Below are 17,596 nucleotides of genomic sequence, written 5' to 3'. Positions count from 1 at the left end.
TCCCTGGTTGGGAAGTCTACAACCAGGAGTCATAGTTTCAGGATGTGGAGTAGGCCATTTAGAACTGTGTTGAGGAGAAATTTCTTAACTCGGAGGGTGGTGAGCCTGTGGAAGTTGCTCCCACAGTAGGCTGTGGAGACGAGGTCATTGAACATATTCAGAAAATAGACTGGTAATTTTTTAGTTAACAAAGGCATTAAGAGGTATGAAAAATAAAGAGATTATGGTGTTGAGACAGAAGATCAGTCATGACCGTGTTGAATAATGGAGATGGTTTGAATGTCTACTCCTGCTCCTAGCTTCTATTTTCTCTACTTTTTGTTTCCACCATTTTGTGAACAGAGGTGTCATATTTAAATTTTCTAATCCATTGGGATCTTTACTAAATCTATAAAGTTTTGGAAACTTTATAGATTTCTGCAACCATCTCTTTTGACACCCGAGGATGGAAGTGATCAGGTCCAGAGGATCTGTCAGCATTTGGTTCTAGTAGTGTTCCCAGTATCTTTTTGCTGGTGATTGCTTCTTTCTTTTGTGGGATGTTTTTGTTCCTTTTACATTGTTTAATGCTTCCACCATCTTTGTTTTCCAATATTAATTCCCCAGTCTCACCCTCTAAGAGAATAATGTCAACCGTGGTTATTCTTTTTGTTTTTAGTTACTTGTAGAAACTCTGACGATATTTTTAAATATATTTTTTTGTCTTCATTAATTTTCAATCCTGCTTTGCTGGCTTCTAAATTGTGTTCAATCCTCGAACGTACATTAGAGTCATAGAGATGGTCCAACTCGTCCATGCCGACCAGATATCCTAAAATAATTTAGTCCCATTGCCAGCATTTGGCCCACATCCCTCTAAACCCTTCCTATTCTATACCCATCCAGGTGCCTTTTAAATGTTGTAATTGTACCAGCCTCCATCATTCCTCCGGCAGCTCATACTACACACGTACCACCCTCTGTGCGAAGATATTGCCCCTCAGATCTGTTTTAAATCTTTCCCCTCTCACCTTAACTTCTAGTTTTGGAGTCTCCTACCCTGGGGAAAAAAACCTTGTCTATTTACCCTATCCATACCCCTCATGATTTTATAAATCTCTATGAGGTCACCCCTCAGCCTCCGATGTTCCAGAGAAAACAGCCCCAGCCTGTTCAGCCTCTCCCTATAGCTCAAATCCTCCAACCCTGGCAACATCCTTGTAAGTCTTTTCTGAACTCTTTCAAGTTTTTGTTTACAATATTATTATTTTCATTCAACTTTATACTCTCCTTATCCTTCCTAATGGAATATATATTTGGCCTTCCACTACTCCTCGACTATCCTACCATTTAACATATTTTCCCAGTTCAATTTAACCAACTCTTTCGTCATGGCCGTGTAATTGCTTTTATTTAATTTTAAAACACAAGTCATAGATACACACTTCTCACTTTCATGGTAAAAATCTATATTATGATAACTGTTACCTCGAGGCGTTTTTACTCTGAGATCATTAATTGATCCCATTTGATTAGAGTCATAGAGTTATGGAGATGTTCAGCATGTACAGATGTACAGACCCTTCAGTCCAACCCGTCCATGCCGACCAGATATCCCAACCCAATCTAGTCCCACCTGCCAGCACCCAGCCCATGTCTCTCCAAACCCTTCCTATTCACATACCCATCCAAAAGCCTCTTAAATGTTGCAATTATACCAGCCTCCACCACTTCCTCTGACAGCTCATTTCATACACGTACCACTCTCTTTGCGAAAAAGTTGCCCCGTAGGTCTCTTTTGTATCTTTCCCCTCTCACCCTAAACCTATGCCCTCTAGTTCTGGACTCCCCGACCCCAGGAAAAAGACTTTACCTATTTACCCTATCCATGCCCCTCAATTTTGTAAACCTCTGTAAGGTCACCCCTCAGCCTCTGACGCTCCAGGGAAAACAGCCCCAACCTGATTGGCCTCTCCCCATAGCTCAAATCCTCCAACCCTGGCAACATCTTTGTAAATCTTTTCTGAACCCTTTCAAGTTTCACAACATTTTTCCGATAGGAAGGAGACCAGAATTGCATGCAATATTCCAACAGTGGCCTAATCAATGTCCTGTACAGCTGCAACATGACCTCCCAACTCCTGTACTCAATAAGGTAAAAACAATGACTGCAGATGCAGGAAACCAGATTCTGGATCAATGGTGCTGGAAGAGCACAGCAGTTCAGGCAGCATCCGAAGAGCTCCTCGGATGCTGCCTGAACTGCTGTGCTCTTCCAGCACCAATGATCCAGATCCTGTACTCAATACTCTGACCAATAAAGGAAAGCATACCAATTGCCGCCTTCACTATCCTATCTACCTGCGATTCCACTTTCAAGGAGCTATGAACCTGCCCTCCAAGGTCTCTATGTTCAGCAACACTCTCTAGGACCTTACCATTAAATGTATAAGTCCTGCTAAGATTTGCTTTCCCAAAATGCAGCACCTCGCATTTATCTGAATCATGGACAAATCAGATTGACAAAGGTAACCTGGAAGAAGAGGCCATAGAGCATATTATTATAGCACCAGGCTATTTTTGACTTGGTATCTTGCAATCAGGTGAGGTGCCGGAAGACTGGAGTTGGCTAACGTGGTGCCCCTGTTTAAGAAGGGTGGTAAGGACAAGCCAGGGAACTATAGAACCAGTGAGCCTGACCTCGTTGGTGGGCAAATAGTTGGAGGAAATCCTAAGGGACAGGACGTACATGTATTTGGAAAGGCAAGGACTGATTATGGAGAGTCAATATGGCTTTGTGCGTGCAAAATCATGTCACAAACTTGATTGAGTTTTTTGAGGAAGTAACAAAGAGGATTGATGAGGGAAGAGCAGTAGATGTGATCTATATGAACTTCAGTAAGGTGTTCGACAAGGTTCCCCACAGGAGACTGATTAGCAAGATTAGATCTTATGGAATACAGGGAGAACTAGCAAATTGGATACAGAACTGGCTCAAAGGTAGAAGTTGAAACTTTATTGCTGGAACAGCACAGCAGGTCAGGCAGCATCCAGGGAACAGGAGATTCGACGTTTCGGGCACAGGCCCTTCTTCAGGAAGATTCATGAAGTTCATATAGATCACATCTACTGCTCTTCCCTCATCAATCCTCTTTGTTACTTCCTCAAAAAACTCAATCAAGTTTGTGACATGATTTTGCACGCACAAAGCCATATTGACTCTCCCTAATCAGTCCTTGCCTTTCCAAATACATGTACGTCCTGTCCCTTAGGATTTCCTCCAACTATTTGCCCACCAACGAGGTCAGGCTCACTGGTTCTATAGGTCCCTGGCTTGTCCTTACCACCCTTCTTAAACAGGGGCACCACGTTAGCCAACTCCAGTCTTCCGGCACCTCACCTGATTGCAAGATACCAAGTCAAAAATAGCCTGGTGCTATAATAATATGCTCTATGGCCTCTTCTTCCAGGTTACCTTTGTCAATCTGATTTGTCCAATGCATGTGAAGATTAAAATCACTGTGATTATTGCAAAAATCCTCTTAAAAGCACATCTTATTCCTCGTATACTATGCCTTACAGTGTTACTACGAATTAGCAGCCATGTAAACTATTCCCCACATGATTTTGTATCAATGTTACTTCTCATCTCTAATCAGCACCTTCATCTGCTGAATTAATGAGCAAGAAAAAAATCTAGTAGGAACAATTAAGTGAAATTCCCACAGGGGTCGAGGGAGGACGTGAAAAGGCTTCTGATCTTCCATCAAAACCTACCAAATCCCTAAAGGAAAATCCATGCCAGCTTTTTAGGGCTAAGAGCCTGTGAAGGATGTCCATCTCCATCATTTGCTGCTTTCCCTCTCTTGCAATCACTTTTGCAATCCTATGTTGCCTTTGGATTTCCCTTACTATTCTATTGAGTGCAATCCTCAATTCCCAACACCTCCAAATCCAATTTTTCAGTCATAACTCTGAACCTTCAGGATGGTTTACTCAATTATCCTGACGTATGATCATCAAGATCCACTCTTTTATATCTTTATTATCTCACCAGTGCATCATAGAAACATAGAAGACAGGAGCAGGAGTGGGCTATTCAACTGCTTAAGCCTGCTCCACCATTCAATACGATCATGGCTGAACACTGAGATCATTTCCCTAATTGCCCCCAAATTCCCTTATTCATTTTTGCCATAAGGGCTGTGATACTCTGTGATACCTCTGTGTAAGTACCTCTGTGATAAACAGAATGTTTTGGCCTCAACTGCTTCCTGCAATAATGAATTCCACAGGCTCACCACTCTCTGGATGAATACATTTCTCCTCAACTCAGTCCTAAATAGTTTACATTTAGGGGAGGCAATGGCCAAGTGGTATTGTCACTGGACTGTCAACTCAGAGACAGAGGTAATGCATGGGGACACGGGTATAAATCCTGTCACAGCAGATGTTGGACTTTGAATTCAAGAAAAATGTCTGGAATTAGGAGTCTAATGATGACCATGAATCCATTGTTGATTGTTGGTAAAACCCATCTGGTTCACTAATTTCCCGTTAGGGAAGGAAACTGCCACCCTTAACTGGTCTGAATTACAAATGACTCCAGACCTACAGCAATGTGGTTGACACTTACCTGCCCTCTGGGCAATTAGGGATGAACAATAAATTCTGCCTCACCAGCGATGCCCTCATCCCATGAATGAAGAAAGAAGAAAACCCTTATTCTTAAACTATGACTCCTGGTTTTGGCCTCTCGCACCATTGGGAACATCCTTCCTGCATCTACACATCAGGAATAAAATTCTCATAACTGTCTTAGAATGCCTTTATTAACTCTGTTTCTCCCTCCTCTCGTGCTGCCAAGCTTACTATTTATATTCATCATAGAATTGTTATAGAGCACTAGGAGGCCATTCAGTCCATCACGTCATACACTCGCTGCAGTGTGGAAACAGGCCATTTGGCCTAACAAATCCACACTGACCCTCCGAAAAGTATCCCACCCAGACCCATTTCCCTACTCTATTATCCTATATTTAAGTAGAAAGTGAGGACTGCAGATGCTGGAAATCAGAGCTGAAAATGTGTTGCTGGAAAAGCATAGCAGGTCAGGCAGCATCCAAGGAGCAGAAGAATCGTCGTTTTGGGCATGAGCCCTGCACCTCACCTACACATCCCTGAACACTATGGGCAATTTAGCACGGCCAATTCACCTAACCTGCACATCTGTGGACTGTTGGAGGAAACCGGAGCACCTGGAGGAAACCCATGCAGACACAGGGAGAATGTGCAAACTCCACACAGACAGTCGCCTGAGGCTGGAATCAAACTCAGGTCTGGAATCATACCCAGGTCCCTGGCACAGTGAGGCAGCATTGCTAAGCACTGAGCCACCATGCAACCCCTCTATGCGGGTTCTCCAAACAAGCACTTTACTTCGCCCCGCTCTCCTGGCTTTTCCTCGTGACCCTGCATATTCTTCCTTCCCAAATAATAATTGCTAATTCTCTTTCCAACGCCTCAGCTACAACTCTTCTGAAGCAGCACTTCTCTAACATAAAAGGACGAATTTGGAAAGTACTTTGACAACTTAAATGTGACAGTGTGCAGCATACTCTGCATTTAATATGGGTTAAAACTTGCCTGGGGGCAATGTAATGTACAGTTTTCCCTATGTCTTAACTGGTGCTGTTGTAGGAAATAGGAGATCCAATGAGGGACCTAGAGACAGAGGCATCAAGCTGTTGTCAGTGACAGGCTGGTGAGGGAGGGAATGGTGAAGGGGGGATGTGGCAATGATAAGGTGGCGATCACAAAGTGAGTGGGAGATGGCAAGAGGATGGTAGTGAGGTTGGCAAATGGGGTGGCAAGAAGCGAGGCTGTGATGTGTTGGTGATGACTGAGAGATGTTGACCAGAGGCAGCAAGGAGTGGCGAGTGAGTGTTGACCCAGGAGATGGTAAGAAGGCAGAGACGCTTGGGAGTGGGATGGTGAGGGGCTGGAAATGAGGGGCCAGTGAGCAAGAGAGGCATGTGGGATGGTGACTGGGTGGCAATGGGACGGTGGCAAGGTGATAAGGTTCCCCATGGTAGGCTTATGCGGAAAGTCAGGAGGCATGGGATAGAGGGAAATTTGGCCAATTGGATAGAAAACTGGCTAACCGGTCGAAGGCAGAGAGTGGTGGTAGATGGTAAATATTCAGCCTGGAGCCCAGTTACAAGTGGAGTTCCGCAGGGATCAGTTCTGGGTCCTCTGCTGTTTGTAATTTTTATTAATGACTTAGATGAGGGAGTCGAAGGGTGGGTCAGTAAATTTGCAGATGATACGAAGATAGGTGGAGTTGTGGACAGTGAGGAGGGCTGTTGTCGGCTGCAGAGGGACTTAGATATGATGCAGAGCTGGGCAGAGGAGTGGCAGATGGAGTTCAACCCTGCCAAGTGTGAGGTTGACCATTTTGGAAGAACAAATAAGAATGCGGAATACAGGGTTAATGGTAGGGTTCTTAGTCAGGTGGAGGAACAGAGGGATCTTGGGGTCTATGTACATAGATCTTTGAAGGTTGCCACTCAGGTGAATAGAGTTTGTAAGAAGGCCTATGGAGTATCATCGTTCATTAGCAGAGGGATTGAATTCAAGAGTCGTGAAGTGATGTTGCAGCTGTACAGGACTTTGGTTAGGCCACAGTTGGAGTACTGTGTGCAGTTCTGGTCGCCTCACTTTAGGAAAGATGTGGAAGCTTTGGAGAGGGAGCAGAGAAGATTTACCAGGATGTTGCCTGGAATGGAGAGGAAGTCGTACGAGGATAGGTTGAGAGTTCTCGGCCTTTTCCCGTTGGAACGGCGAAGGATGAGGGGTGACTTGATAGAGGCTTATAAGATGATCAGAGGAATAGATAGAGTAGACAGTCAGAAACTTTTTCCCCGGCTACAACAGAGTGTTACAAGGGGACATAAATTTAAGGTGAAGGGTGGAAGGTATAGAGGAGATGTCAGGGGTGGGTTCTTTACCCAGAGAGTGGTGGGGGCATGGAATGCGCTGCCCGTGGGAGTGGTAGAGTCGGAATCATTGGCGACCTTTAAGCGGCACTTGGATAGGTACATGGATGGGTACTTAATCTAGGTTAGAAGTTCGGCACAACATCGTGGGCCGAAAGGCCTGTTCTGTGCTGTATTGTTCTATGACTCATTTCCCTGGCTGGTTAATACTGTATACTATCCCTCACCCATTTGCTCAAACTAAATCCTCCTGAATTGGACCTGGTGCTATCCTTAGCTGTATGTGCGGATACTGTAGGCAATCATCACGATGGCTCAGTAGTTAGCACTGCTGCCTCACAGCACCAGGGTCCCAGTTTCAATCCCAGGCTTGGGTGACTGTCTGCGCGGGTTTGCTCTGGTTTCCTCCCACAGCCCAAAGATGTGCCGGTCAGGTGAATTGGCTATGCCAAAATTGCCCATAGTGTTAGGTGCATTAGTCAGAGGGAAATGGGTCTGGGTGGGTTACTCTTCAGAGAAATCGATGTTTTGCCTTCCCACCTACCTCCCCTTCAGCCCACCCCCACCCTCTTATTTACCTCTCATCCCCTTTCCCCCCTCTCACATTCTTCATGCCCTAAACATCGACTGTCCTGGTCCCTGGATGCTGCCTGACCTGCTGTGCTTTTCCAGTGCCACACTTTTTGACTCTGACTCTCCAGGATCTGCAGCCTTCACTTTCCCCTAATCAATGAAAGAATCCCAGGCTAATGTTCTGAGAGCATGGGTTCAAAACCCGTCATTCCAGATGGTGAAATTTGAATTCCAATGATGACCATTAAACCACTGTTGTCAGAACAAATTACTGCAGCTGCTGGAATCTGCACTAAAGGCAAATGCTGGAGTTCACAGTGGGTCAGACAGAATCCATGGAGAGAGAGCAAACTAACATTTCAAGTCTAGATAATTCTCCATCAGAGCAGTTCTGATAAGGAGTTATCTAGACTCGAAACATTAGCTTGCTCTGCATGGATTCAGTCTGACCTGCTGTGATCTCCAGCATTTGTTGTTTTCATTAAACCACTGTTGACAGGTTTTTAAAAAACCCATCTGGATCACTAATGTGGTCATTTAGAGAAGGAAACTTTCATCTTTATTTGGGCTGGATGTGAATCCAGACCTACAGCAACATGACAGATTCTTAAATGTTCTCTGTGCATTTACAGATGGTCAGTGACACCCTCATCACATGAACAAATAAAAAACTGATTCTCCTGCTTCTCGGATGCTGCCTGACCTGCTGTGCTTTTCCAGCACCACTCTAATCTAGACTCTGATTTCCAGCATCTATAGTCCTCACTTTCACATAAATAAAAAACTGCTCCTTGTTCAATGCCAGGAGCTAAATCTGGAGAAGCTGTCAGTTTGACCTGGTCAAATCTTGTTGATTTGATTCCATTAATCATTGTCATGTGGACCCAGGTACAGTGAAAAGTTTTGTTTCATGTGCAGTACAAGCAGATCATAGCATACAAAGTGCATTAGTGTAATAGAGCAGAGCGAGGAACACTATGTTACGGCTGCACAAAGAGCGAGATCAAAATCGAATCTAAAATTTGAAAGATCCATTCAGAAGTCTAACAACAGCAGGGAAGAAGCTGTTCTTGAATCTATTCATATGTGTACACAATTTTTATCTTCTGCCCAACGGAAAAGAGTGGAAGAGATCGTAAGGGGAGTGGGAGGGGCCTTTGATTATTCAACCCTGCCGCAACAATGTGAATATTTTGAATGATTAAATAACAGAAATGTGCTTGTTTTGCAAGGGTTTGCAAAACATTCCTGAGAATGTCACTCAGAAAAGTAAAAGAATTAGGGGTAACTCAGCCCAAATAAACTATAAACTGCCATAAGCCTATCACACGCTCTCTCTCTCACACACTCTCGCGCTCGCTCTCTCACGCGCTCACTCTCTCACGCGCTCGCTAATAACTATTTGCATTGGGTATAATTTGATTGTATATACAGTGTGTGTGACTAATAGGTAATTTTTAACCAAATTAAAAACAGTTCAGTTGACACATGCACACTTACTATTTGCATCCATTTTATCTGATCACTGACTACATCAGTGAAATTGTGTTCAAATTGCTACTGTCAGTAATTATTTGCTTCTTAAAAGCATTATTAAAGTAATCTATAAATGCATCAATTTCTCATTGTGAATCTTAGGTAATATTTGAAACTTGCATCACAGGTAGACAGGATGGTTCAGAGGAAGTTTAGCATGCTTGCCTTCATTGCTCAGACCTTTGGGAGTAGGAGTTGAGATGTCATGTTGAGGTTGTACAGGATGTTGGTGAGGCCTCTTCTGGAGTACTGTGTGCAGTTCTGGTCGTTCTGTTACTGGAAGCATATTATTAAATTGGAGAGGGTTCAGAAAAGGTTTACCAGGATGTTGCCAGGACGGGAGGGTTTGAGTTTTAAAAATAGACTGGAAAGACTGGGACTTTTTTCACTGGAGCATTAGAGGTTGACAGGTGACCTTATTGAGGTTTAAAAGATTGTGAGGGCTATAGATAAGGTGAAAGACAAGTGATTTTTCCCGAAGGTGACAGAGTTCAAAACTATGGGGTATATTTTTAAGGTGAGAGAAGAAAGATTTAAAAAGGACATGAGGGGCAACATTTTTTACACAGAGAGTGAACAGCCAGAGAAAGTGGTGCATGCAGATACAGTTACAACATTTAAAAGATTTTTGGATCAGTTCATGAATAGGAAAGGTTTGGAGGGATATGGGCCAAGTCCAAGCACGTGGGACTAGTTTAGTTTGGGATTATAGTCGGCATGGACTTGTTGGACCAAAGGGTCTGTTTCTGTGCTGCATCACTGCATAACTCTAGATAAGGGGGTCAATAGACAATAGGCAATAGGTGCAGGAGTAGGCCATTCCGCCCTTCGAGCCTGCATATGAAAAGACCACGAGAAATAAGAACAGGAGTTCGGCCCCTCAAGCCTGATCCACCATTTTGTAGAATCGTGGCTGATCCAACACTCCACACTTCCACTTTTCCTGTAACCCTTGATTCCCTGACTGATCAAGAATCTACCCATCTCAGCCTTAAATACTCACAAGGACTCTTCCCCCACAGCCCTCTGTGGCCAGGAGTTCCAAAGACTCACAACCCTCTGAGAGAAGAAATTCCTCCTAATGTCAGTGTTAAATTGGCACCCATTTACTCTGAAACTGTGGCCTCTGGTCCTAGACTGTCCTGTGAAGAGAAACATCCCCTCAGCATTTACCCTGTCAAACTTATGAAGAATCCTCGATGTTTCAATGAGATCACTTCTCATTCTTCTAAATTCCTTTGCAAGGAGGAAACCAAAATACGTTTGAGAACCACCCCTCAAAGTGATCAAGCAATCTCATTCATAAAAAGTGAATCTCAGAAAGCATTTGGTACGTTGTCTTTATTGGTCAGTGCATTGAGTATAGGAGTTGGGAGGTCATGTTCCAGCTGTACAGGACATTGGTTTGGCCACTTTTGGAATACTGTGTTCAAGTCTGGTCAGCCTGCCATAGAAAGAATGTTAAACTTGAAAGGGTTCAGAAATGATTTACAAGGATGTTGCCGGTGATGGAGGATTTGAGCTGTAGGGAGAGGCTGAATAGACTGGGGTCGCTTTCCCTGGAGCATCAGAGGCTGAGGGGTGACCTTATAGAAGCTTATAAAATCATGAGAGGCATGGATAGGGTGAATAGCTAAGGTCTTTTCCCCAGGGTAGGGGAATCCAAGGCTGGAGGATACAGGGTGAGACGGGAAAGATTTAAAAGAGACCTAAGGAGCAATATGCAGAAGGTGGTGCGTGTATGGAATGAGCTGCCAGAGGAAGTGGTGGAGGCTGATACAATTACAACATTTAAAAGGCATTTGGATGGGTATATGAATAGGAAGGGTTTGGAGGGATATGGGCCAAATGCTGACAAATGGGACAAAATTAATTTCGGATATCTGGGGTCAGCATGGGACGAGTTGGACTGAAAGGTTTGTAATAACTGCAACTCTGTCAAAACTCAAATAACCCTGATGTGTTAGGAACTAATTACAGGTGCTAATTACAAAATCTCGCATCGCCCACTGACGTGTCTGCAAGTGCTTCGTTTCTGTTTTCGAAAAGCGAAGTTCCCAATTAGCTAAAACACATTTCCCCCGAAATAGACTCACACAAAACGTCTCAACTTTTCAAAGTAAACAGTTGAGATGGCGTTGACTATGGATGCGACTGGGAGCCTCTGAGGGTCAATTCTTATTTCTTGAAGACGTGGGGAGAAGTGGTCTGGGCTAATTGTAGAGATGCCCTACCCCCCCCCCCTCTCTCTTGCAATACAGCTCACCTCAAACAGCTGGGGTATCTGCTTCTTGGCCAGGTAGTCTTTCCACTCGGCTGTGGTCATTGTCGGCTGCTCCTTGGGGCTGGGCTGTGAGCTAGGAAGCTCGACCTTGCAGCAGACTTGCTGTCCCCTGCTTCGCTGTGTGGCCGTGCTTCCTGCACATCCTTTTATATCCAAACCCCAGGCGGTATCAACGCACCGCCCCCCGAAATAGCTGCTTCTGATTTGAATTTTGATGAACTCGCGCTGAGATTCCCACAGCAACCAAATCTGCACACTCGTCACCACCCCCCACCCCGATCTCATTTTCGGCAAAATAAAATGAAAACGATGGGAAACGAAAGCAGGAACTGCTGGAGAAACTCAGCAGGTCTGGCAGCATCTGTGGAAACAGAGAGAGGAGCATTAAAGCTGTGGCCCTCCTAAAGCCCCGGGCTTCTCCAGCAATGCTGTTATTATTTGTCCTCAATGTTAGTATCCTCCAGGGATGTTTAGTTGTTCACAGGAGATTTAATACTCACTCTATATTCAGTCTTTACTCAAAATGGTTTCGCACAACATGCATTGATATAGCACCTTTAATGGGAAGAGGAGTTGGTCACTTTGTGGCTGGGACCTGTTTCTATCGAATGATCTAGCTCCAGCTGCCTTTGCCCCATATCTCTTAATATCTCTGCTGTCAAATGTCTGTCAAAGGTAATATCAAAATGTGACAATTGTTTTTACCATTGATGACTATCTGTGGAAGGGAGTCCCAGATTCCAACACTTTACATAAATCATCATTTCACTCATGAAAGCTCCAGTTTTAAGCTTTAGACTATTATTCCCTGCCCTAACCTTCTCTGGGTCTGCCCTTCCCCAGACTGTAAACTTTGGTCCAATTGTCCAGGCCTCCCATAATGGAAGCTCTTTGGTGGAGCAGATGGGAGAGGCTGAAGTGGAGCTGTAGGCAAATGATTAACATGGTTCGGATTTAGACCGAGTGGTGCTGACACAAAGATAGTGTAAATCGTGTAGATGTGGAAGTGTAAAGTTACAAAGAGACCTTGTCAGACTTAGCAAAACAGTAAACTGGTGGCAAATGTAATTTAGCATAGGCAAATGTGAAGTATGTACTTTGGACTGAAGGAAAAATTAGAACAGAGAGTACATTCTAACAACAAGTATGAGTGGAGATTCAGAGACCTGAGGGTTCAGATACAGGGAGCATTAAAATATCATGAGTATTTACAAATGAGATAAGAGAGGATGGTGGACTTTCTGTCAAAGGGACTCAAAGGTAGAAGTCCTGATTAAAGTTCTTCAGTCAGAGAGTGGTGAATCTATGGGATTTGTTGCCACAGAAGACTGTGGAGGCCAGGTCATTGCATTTATTTAAGACTGAGATAGACGGGTTCTTGATTGTCAAGGGGATCAAGGGTTATGGGGAGAAAGTGGGAGAATGTGTTTAAGAAATGTATCAGCCATGATTGAATGGTGGAGCAGACTCGATGGGCTGAATGGCCTAACTTCTGCTCCTATGTCTTGTGGTCTTATGATCTAAACCCCACCTGGAGTTATTGTGAACTTTCTGCTCACCATTTCTCAAAAAGGATGTAATGGCCTTGGAGGGGACCAGTGTAGGTTTACCTGTACTCTGAGGGGAAAGTCACAAGATGGGGTTAAACACGTTACGGTTATATTCCTTGGAATTTGGAAGCTGCAATGCAGATCCTTGCATGACCCCACTCGTTACATCCTGCTGATTCCTGCCCGTCCTCCTGACTGTCTTGAGAATGAAACCACTTGGTTTCCATAACCTCATCAATAGCATAACACCAGGCAAAAGTGAGGACTGCAGATGCTCGAGATTAAAGTCAAGAGTGTGGTGCTGGAAAAGCACAGCAGGTCAGGCAGTATCCGAGGAGCAGGAGAGTCGACGTTTCGGGCAAAAGCCGTTCATCAGGAATGGTGAAGGGCTTTTGCCCGAAACATCGACTCTCCTGCTCCTCGGATGCTGCCTGACCTGCTGTGCTTTTCCAGCACCACACTCTCGACAATAGTCCAACACCAACTAAGAGTCTCTTGTGAGGACCTTCATCAAATGCGGCAAAGACAATCTCTCGTTTGCTTCTTCAGACTGATTTTCTAAGAATTCAACCAAATTCATTCGGCATGAACTGCTGCTTACAAATCCATGCTGGCTCCCTCTCTGATCAGTTGAAAACTTTCAAAGTGATCAGTCACCCTAATACTTAATTATAAACCCCTGTAATTTCCTGACAACAGACATTTGGTTGACTGGTCTACAATTCTCTGGTTTCCTTCTGTCACCCTTTTTAAATCATGACATACACAATTTTCCAATCTAAAGAAACTGTTTTCAAATTCTCTGAACTTTGCAAGAATACAGTTAAGGCTTCTGAAACGTTCCTACTTACGTCCTACAAGACTTAGGAATGAAGTTCTGGAGTGTGTAGTTCTGGGTCTGAAGTTTTATATCTCATTAGTGTCCTCCTTTGTTCCATGATTGTATTTTGATGAGGTCCGACTTCAATAATGGTTTCATATTGATGCTTGAGATGCTAACCTCATCTCCATATTTCCTTATTTTTATTGTCAGTAATAATTAGAGTCATAGAATCATGCAGCATTGAAACAGACCTTTTGGCCCACTGTGTCTATGCCGATCAATAAACACCAAACTACACGGCACGGTGGCACAGTGGTTAGCACTGTTGCCTCACAGCGCCAGAGACCTGGGTTCAATTCCCGCATTGTGCAACTGTCTGTGTGGAGTTTGCACATTCTCCCCATGTCTGTGTGGGTTTCCTCCCACAGTCCAAAAATGTGCAGGTTAGATGAATTGGCCATGCTAAATTGCCCATAGTGTTAGGTGAAGGAGTGAAATGTAGGGGAATGGGTCTGGGTGGGTTGCACTTCGGCGGGTGGGTTACGCTTCGGCAGGTCGGTGTGGACTTGTTGGGCCAAAGGGTCTGTTTCCACACTGTAAGTAATCTAATACACTATTCCCATGTACCACAGCCTATTATGCCCTAGCAGATGTTTCTTAAATACTTCAATAAATCTACCTTCTTCTTGGTGAAATAATTCATTCTGAGATCTCTTCTAAACCACTTGCTCGTCATCTTGAACTTAAGCCCTCTGGTCTTAGACACATCTGCCATGGGGAAGAGATTCTCACAATCTACTCATTAATAATTTTGGATACCTCAGTCAGATCCCTCCTCAGCTTCCTCTGGTCCAAGGAAAACAAACCCAGCTCATTCAGTCTCTCCTCCTAACAGACTTTTCATTCCAGGCTAGACAAGCAGGAGGCTGGAAGAAAACAGCAAGCCAGGCTGCATCAGGAGGTGGAGAATTCAATGTTTCGGGTCTAAAGCTACTTCAGGACATGAATCTCCTGTGTACCTTCTCCAGGGCAAACATGTCTTCGCAATAGTGTGGCGACCAGAACTGCGCACATCTATAGTCTAACCAATGCTCTATAAAGCTGTAACAAAACTTCCTTGCTCCTATATTCTATGCCCTGGCTAATGAATGCAATCATCCTATATGCCTTCTTCACCACCTTGTCTACCTGTATTGATATCTTCAGGAATCTGTAGATCACACACCAAAGTCCCTTTGTTCCTCAGTACTTGCCAGGAACTTACCATTCATTGGGTATGTCCTTCACTTATTAGACCTCTCAAAATGCATTACCTCGCACTTATCAGCATTAAATTCCATCCATCACTGCTCTGCCCAATTTACCAGCTGATCAATATCAGACCATAGCCTGAGTCCATCTCCTCACCATCAACAACTCTCCCAATTTTCATGTCCAAAGTTAAAAATCACACAACACCAGGTTATAGTCCAACAGGTTTAATTGGAAGCACACTAGCTTTCGGAGTAATGCTCCTTCATCAGGTGATTGTGTCTGATTGACACAATTACCTGATGAAGGAGCGTCGTTCCGAAAGCTAGTGTGCTTCCAATTAAACCTGTTGGACTATAACCTGGTGTTGTGTGATTTTTAACTTTGTACACCCCAGTCCAACACCGGCATCTCTGAATCAATTTTCATGTCATCTGCAAACTGGCTAATTAAACTTTCTACATTCACATCCTGGTCCACCACTGGTCACAGACTTCCAATCACAAAAACAATCCTCTACCATCATCCTTTGCCGCCTATTTGTAAGCCAGTTTTGGATCCAGTTTGCAAACTTGCCTTGGATCCCATGGTCTCTCACCTTTTGGACCAGCTTTCCATGTGAGACTTTGTTAAAGGCCTTACTGAAGTCCATGTAAACCACATCAATGACAACAACCTCATCAATATATCCAGTCACCTTTTCAAGAAAGAGTCAAAAAGTGTGGCACTGGAAAAGCACAGCCAGTCAGACAGCATCCGAGGAGCAGGAGACTCGACGTTTCGGGCATAAGCCCTTCATCAGATTCCTGCTGCCTGCCCTGCAGTGCTTTGCCAGCGTTACACTTTTCGACTCTGACTCTCCAGCATCTGCAGTCCTCACTTCCTCCTTTTCAGTTAAGTTATTCAGACAGAATCTCCCTCTGACAAATCCATGCTGACTATCCCTAATCAATCCCTGCCTTTCCAAGTATTGATTAATCCTGTTCTTCAGAAATTTTTCCAGTAATTCCCCCACCCCTGAGGTCAGACTAATTGGTCTGTGATTACCTGGCCTATCTCTGCTCCTCTTCGTGATCAAAGGAACCCCATTAGCTATCCTTCAGTCATCTGTCACTTCACCTGTGGCCAGCAAAGCATTACATATCACCGCCAGGGCCTCGGCAAGCTCCTCCCTTGCGTCCCAAAGCAGCCTGGGATATATCTCGTCAGACCCTGGGGTGTTATACACCAGTATGTTTAGTAAAACACATAATACCCCCTCCTTATTAATCTTAACATGTTTTAGAACCTCACCATCCCAAGCAAAATCCCCAGCTACAATGTTTTTCTCATCTCTGAATACAGATGAGAAGTATTCATCTCAGGCCTCACCCACAGCCACTGGCTCCATGCACAGGTCGCTCCTTTGGGCCTACTCTTTTCCTGGCGATTCTCTTGTTCCTAATGTACTTGTAAAAAACCTTGGGATTTTCCTTGATCCCATTGGCCAGAGATATTTAGTGACCCCTCTTTGCCCTCCTAATTTCCTGTTTAAGCAACGTCCTACACTCTCTATACTCTTGAAGGGCCTCTCCTGTTTTTAATGCTTTGTACCTAAAGTAAGCTTCCTTTTTTTTTAACCAAACTCTCAATAGCCCTTGACCTCCATGGTTCCCTGGTCCGCTCCCCTTGACCTTCACTGTCAGAGGAACATGCTGGCCCTGAATTCTCAATATCCTACTTTTAGGACCCTCACTTTCCAAGTGTACACATACCTGAAGGTAGCTGCTCCCAGTCCACGTTTGCCAGATCCTGTCTAATGACATTTAAATTGGCCTTCCCCAAATTTAGACACTTAACTTCTGCACTTACCTTACCCCTTTCCATAATGACTTTGAAACTTGGAGCTATGATCATTACCCCCAAAATTCTCGACCATTGAAACTTCAACCACATGAACCAGCTTCATTCCCTAGGATTAGGTCGAGCACTGTCCTATCTCTAGTTGGACTATCTACTATCTATGCACTGTCCTATCTCTAGTTGGACTATCTACACGCTGGAGAAAGTGAGTCTGCAGATGCTGGAGATCAAAGTTGAAACTTTATTGCTGGAACAGCACAGCAGGTCAGGCAGCATCCAGGGAACAGGAGATTCGACGTTTCGGGCACAGGCCCTTCTTCAGGAATGAGCAGAGAGTGTTCAGCAGGAGAAGATAAAAGGTAGGGAGGAGGGACTTGGAGGAGGGGAGTTGGAAATGTGATAGGTGGAAAGAGGTCAAGGTGAGGGTGATAGGTCGGAGTAGGGTGGAGGCGGAGAGGTCAAGAAGAAGACTGCAGGTCAGGAAGGCGGTGCCGGGCTGGAAGGATTGCAGTCTTCTTCTTGACCTCTCCGCCTCCACCCTACTCCGACCTATCACCCTCACCTTGACCTCTTTCCACCTATCACATTTCCAACACCCCTCCTCCAAGTCCCTCCTCCCTACCTTTTATCTTCTCCTGCTGAACACTCTCTGCTCATTCCTGAAGAAGGGCCTGTGCCCGAAACGTCGAATCTCCTGTTCCCTGGATGCTGCCTGACCTGCTGTGCTGTTCCAGCAATAAAGTTTCAACTTTGATCTCCA

General features: G+C 44.5%; 1 protein-coding gene across 2 annotated transcripts in view; it reads right to left on the bottom strand.

Moving 5' to 3' along the window:
• Window positions 1-17,596, bottom strand: part of ak5 (adenylate kinase 5) — a 99,922-nt gene that overhangs the window by 75,249 nt on the left and 7,077 nt on the right. The window contains exon 1 of one of the 2 annotated variants that reach the window (XM_043698685.1): window positions 11,353-11,626. The exons of the other annotated variant lie outside the window; for it this stretch is intronic. Within the exon in view, the coding sequence (XP_043554620.1) occupies window positions 11,353-11,412 (60 nt within the window). The 5' untranslated portion in view covers window positions 11,413-11,626. Of the gene's footprint in view, window positions 1-11,352; window positions 11,627-17,596 lie in introns of those variants that run through there. 2 annotated transcript variants of the gene reach the window in all.

Source organism: Chiloscyllium plagiosum, chromosome 11, assembly GCF_004010195.1.
Source record: "Chiloscyllium plagiosum isolate BGI_BamShark_2017 chromosome 11, ASM401019v2, whole genome shotgun sequence".
Taxonomy (NCBI): Eukaryota; Metazoa; Chordata; class Chondrichthyes; order Orectolobiformes; family Hemiscylliidae; genus Chiloscyllium; species Chiloscyllium plagiosum.
Note: the sequence above shows the minus strand (reverse complement) of the source record. Positions and strands in the feature narration are given on the sequence as shown.